Raw genomic sequence first — 4859 nt, 5'->3', positions numbered from 1 at the left:
TAGTATATATATATATATATATATATATATATATATATATATATATATATAGTTTTATTTGGCGTATATATTTTGTTTAAATATTAAAAAAAATTCTTAGATACAATGTGCAAAAACGAAGTATCCTGCTGGAAAATTAACCCGAAAAGAATGATATTCATTTGAAAGTATTAAGCATTAGCATGCGACATCTGTTATGAATCAAACAATTAACGTTTCAAAAGATTTGTGATATGTAAATTTTAGTTTAAGCTAACTAATGGTTACTCCATTCATGCTAAATATTGTTAATTTGAATAACAGCGGAAATGTTATCCAGTATAAATTAGTGGGTAATTCTCCTATACACTTCAGATTGCATTGGTATTTCAATATGAGGTGTTGAAGAAGTGCAATTTTGATGTGAGCTTTAACTGAAAATGCAAACAGTAAAAAATACCAAACGAAAGATAAAATTCCGGAAAGATACCAGAAAACCACCACATATAAAGTTGTAAAAATAAATTATGGGACCAGCAATACACTTTGGTTGTATGATAAAACACGAAAAACTAAAACAACAACACAAGAATAACTGCTTACAAAATGCATCGCTTGGAACATTTTTAAAAAAATAAATAATTCGAACTAAAATTCCCAATCAGCAAAAAGGAACAAAATAACTGATTGAAAAAGAAATGATACATACAGTAATGGAATATCCTAGAACTATTCCCAAACAAATTACAGCAGTCCTAACTGGATGTTTGCGCATAATATCGCCTGTACTTGTCTCCAATATTCAACAGATAATATGTATTAGGAAACAGGCTGAATTCATTCGTCAAATTGCTTCGCACACCTTCCGGTCTATACGGAGCTGAAATAAAAAATCTTCCCATAAAAAAAATTTTATGCAGAGCAACAGATATTTATGAACAATTATAAAAGTAGTTCAATTACATAACGGTAGTATGTGTTATTACATGTGTTTCGATTTTTGCACGTTAAATTGATCATATTTAAATAAACCTTTAGTTAATGATTTAGTCAGACTTCAGGTTTCGGGTAAATTTAGATGAACTTCAGAGTTTTAGGTAAACTCGTCTGTTCCTATACATGAGCACAAAGTTAGAAATGAGCACAAGTTAGAAAAAGAATTCACAGAGACTTGAGGGAAAGATGCCCATCTGCAAAACATACTGTACCTCCACTTGACAGAAGCTTTTCCCTAAGAGCCAAGATTTCGTTATAACGTTTTGGAGGTATGCATAAACGTTCTTCCAATAACGCTATAGCTGCATCTGCGCTCCGTTTTATTTGAGTACATTGATCTTTGGTATCTGAAAAAAAAAACTGATTTATATCAGTTCCAGGTATTTCAACAGTAATTGTTATGCTAAGCATGCTAACTACCACTTAGTAGAGCAACTATGAAAGATAACCGAGAATCCGGAATTAATCTAAAGATAAAAAAAAAAACTGTAACTTGCCACTTTAAAATTTCAACCATCTTCTTCAATGACAATAAGCACATAAGGAAGATATTTTAAAAAGCTTGAAATTTATAAAGAGGAACTTAATGTTTTTAAGCTTTATCTCGATTTTTCGAAAAACAAAAAAACTTTGAATACTTGACACAAAGTCACCAACCCTTTTCTAGTATCAATATCCGGGCAGAAAACATTGCTGAAGCTGCTCCGCTACCGTATGAGAAAAATAGAAGTCGTTGACCACCTAAAGCTTGCTCATTCGACGAACTGAAGAATGAAAAAGTGAATAACATTTGATGAATAAATGTTACCTGCTGTTAAACTGTTTTCCCATAAACTTCGAAAATTCGAGAAGCTGTTACTTTATAGTAATTATAAAGACATAAAAACAGAGCAGTAATGCATTCTAAGGAAATTCATGTTAGTGAAATCCATTTAACACATAGGATGTTATTAATTTGAACTTCCTCATTAGTCACTAAGCAGCAGTAACTTATTTGTTTTATGGAAGTTTCCAGCATAAATATCACACTTTATTTAACTAACCTAGTCGCTACCAAACGCAAGTAGCGATGGAATGATGTGAGAAGCTTAATATCATTTCACAAAATGCTTAAAGGACAAAAACAATGTGCAGTAATTGTCTACAAGAAGGTACGAAACTAAACTAACTGATAATAATCTAAAGAAAAAGAAGCAAGAGAAATAAATTAAGTCTGAAAATACACAAAGAAAAAAGTGCATAAAGCAAGAACTATGAGAACTGTATATAACACCTGATAAAATGTGCATAATAATATTAATTGTTTGTAATATATGAGGAATCAACAAAAATCCCCCAAATTTCTAAAAAAAAAAAGAAAAGAAAAGATGGAAATGCAATATCAGTTGAAGTAATTTAAAAGAATTATCTTGAAACTTACCGATGAAAAAAGAAATCAGCTGTAAATAAAGTGATGCTGTATACGCATTTCCAATTCGTCGATTAAGTAATAAGAATGGTTCGGTCTTCTGAGTCCAAAGTTTTGCACTTATTTGCGTGGTCATTTTAGCAAAATCACGACTCATATAATTTAGTTCACGAGGTTCAAGTAAAAATCTGAAATATTAGTAATAGTAAACAGTAAAACTGCTTTCTGGAAAAATTTGGAGGAAGGTTCCTATAAAATAGTAAAAGGGGATCGGTAGGAGATTTGATTTTAATTATAGTTTATTTAAATCAATCAATTGAGAGATGCTGCTTTGTCGAATGTTTTATGTGCTGTTACGAGGAAGAAAGCTTTCAATGCCAAACTGATTGAAATGTATAAAACCTTACTACCATAAAATATATTACTGTTCAAAAATTCATAAATAAAAATCTAACGCTGAAGGTTTAGCCCGTTCAATATCTGCCAAATGACTGTTTAATCCACGCTTGAAATCAATAAATGCCAACACACCAAGGGCCTTTTGAACAAGACGAGTGAATGGACAATGAAAAAACACGCCATCGAAATCCGAAATATTTATTACTAAAATTAAATACTACCTACCAATTAAATTTCAAAAGTAAATACTTCCAATTTAATTTTTAGTTTGAATTTGACTTAGTCCGAGGTATTAGGTAAGTGGAACAAAGTAACTTTTATATTCATAAAACTTAAACACAAAAGTAAATGTTTCGAACTTCAAAAATTTATGACCTTCGTCCCTTAATTTTTTGGCCTTTTGGCAGTATAACTTGTAAGTTTCATCTACGGCAGTGAGATAAGACTGTAAGCTGGCTTGTCCTTCGACAACAGGATATTCTGAGGGCACAGGTTGACTTGGTTTATAAAAATCGTAAACATCAACCATATACGCTGCACGAAGTCCTCTTTCAAACGACAATACTGCATTTGGACCAACTAGGGCCGCGAAGGCTCCAGCTCCTATAAACAAGCCATATTTTAATAAAAAGGTCAAATATGGGAGATAAAAAATAAATGCTTCCCCAAAGTCAGTTACTTCGTCCTAAAGAACAATACCTCATCCCCAAATTGAAGAACTCTATTACGATTCCTGATATTGGTAATGTAAATCTTCTTTTCACCCTACCGTCGTTTTAAGACTCATCAATTACTTCCTCTACTTAAGGAATCGAATCCGGATCCCTTAAGATAGTCTTGCTTATGACAATCCCAATATCTTACACATACATACCGCCTGTACATCGTGCTGGTCCAGCACCGTAAACTGCTATATCTGCCATTACAGCAATTGCATATCGCTCTGAAATTAAACGAAATCTAAAGCAAAATGTCTTGTTCAGTAACAATACCTCTAAAATTTAAATCAGAGTAATCGGAAAAGAAGTTGTTGAATTACTTCACACGCAGGTATGACACATGGGAATACAACCCCTACAAAAGAACTTACTTTCCAATTCCCAGTTCGCATAAATCCAATCAATGGCATGAAATAAAGCTTGAGTACCACCGTAACATGCATTTTTTACATCAACGCCTTCAATATCGCAATTTTCCTCGAATAATTTCATCAGCGAAGTTTTAACACTCTTACTTTTATCTATTAGCGTTTCCGTTCCAACACAAAGAAAACCAATATCTTTGGCAGAAAGCTGCAATAAATAGTTTATGAATTTTATTTATTAATAGTGTCATCAGAATTCATGAATACATTATGATATCATATTGAAAGTGCACTGCATAATGTCATTTTAAAATGTACATCGAGGATTAAAAACACACAGTAGCGACATTTTCAAAAGATATCTGAAGTTACAATAAATTTAATAAAAAGTGGATCTGCAAAATTCTTATGATTCTGTCTAGTAATAAGGAAACAAATATATGCATATGAGCCTTTCAGACTTCCGCTACGCATATTTCCGATAACGGATTATTCGCCAATTCGTTTTTAAGGACAAAACTGAATGGGGAAAAAAAAACTTCATTATTCATTTTACCTTTTTCCACTAAGATATTGGAAAATTCTCCAATATCATATTTTTGAAATCATTTCTACCAAAATTATTTGTTGTACAATAGAACGAAAATCATACTTTATAATTTCGCAGTAATTTCGATACAACTGTTAAACAAATGGATGTAATATCTTCGTGATCAGCACAAAAACTCATTTCATCCTGTCCGAGTCCAATGGTATATTTGCCCTTTTCAACATTATCAAACTGAAATAAACTTTAAATTAGAAAAAAAAGTGGAATTTCCTTGCTACATAAGGCAAGAGCACTATTTAAGAATTCTTTGAAACTTTATCAAAATAAGTATGAAGTTAAATGGATGAAAGAAATTACGATACAGACAGGGAAAAGCATGAAGCGAGAAAAATGAAATGATAAGATTAGAGTGTAAAACAAAAAAAAAAAAAAGAAAATAAAAT

General features: G+C 31.5%; 1 protein-coding gene across 1 annotated transcript in view; it reads right to left on the bottom strand.

Moving 5' to 3' along the window:
- Nucleotides 1–493: 493 nt before the first annotated feature.
- The window catches only part of LOAG_12671 (hydroxymethylglutaryl-CoA synthase), a gene marked incomplete at its 5' end in the record, with an annotated part of 4887 nt that continues 521 nt past the window's right edge, over nt 494–4859 (bottom strand). Inside the window, 9 exons of the mRNA XM_020448581.1 lie at nt 494–859; nt 1188–1322; nt 1633–1739; nt 2396–2571; nt 2839–2986; nt 3158–3385; nt 3657–3725; nt 3873–4074; nt 4519–4647. Of these exons, the coding sequence (XP_020301290.1) occupies nt 1717–1739; nt 2396–2571; nt 2839–2986; nt 3158–3385; nt 3657–3725; nt 3873–4074; nt 4519–4647 (975 nt within the window). The 3' untranslated portion in view covers nt 494–859; nt 1188–1322; nt 1633–1716. The remainder of the gene's footprint in view (nt 860–1187; nt 1323–1632; nt 1740–2395; nt 2572–2838; nt 2987–3157; nt 3386–3656; nt 3726–3872; nt 4075–4518; nt 4648–4859) is intronic.

Source organism: Loa loa (genome assembly GCF_000183805.2).
Source record: "Loa loa unplaced genomic scaffold supercont3.224, whole genome shotgun sequence".
In the NCBI taxonomy this organism is placed as follows: domain Eukaryota; kingdom Metazoa; phylum Nematoda; class Chromadorea; order Rhabditida; family Onchocercidae; genus Loa; species Loa loa.
This window is presented reverse-complemented; position numbering and strand designations above follow the sequence as displayed.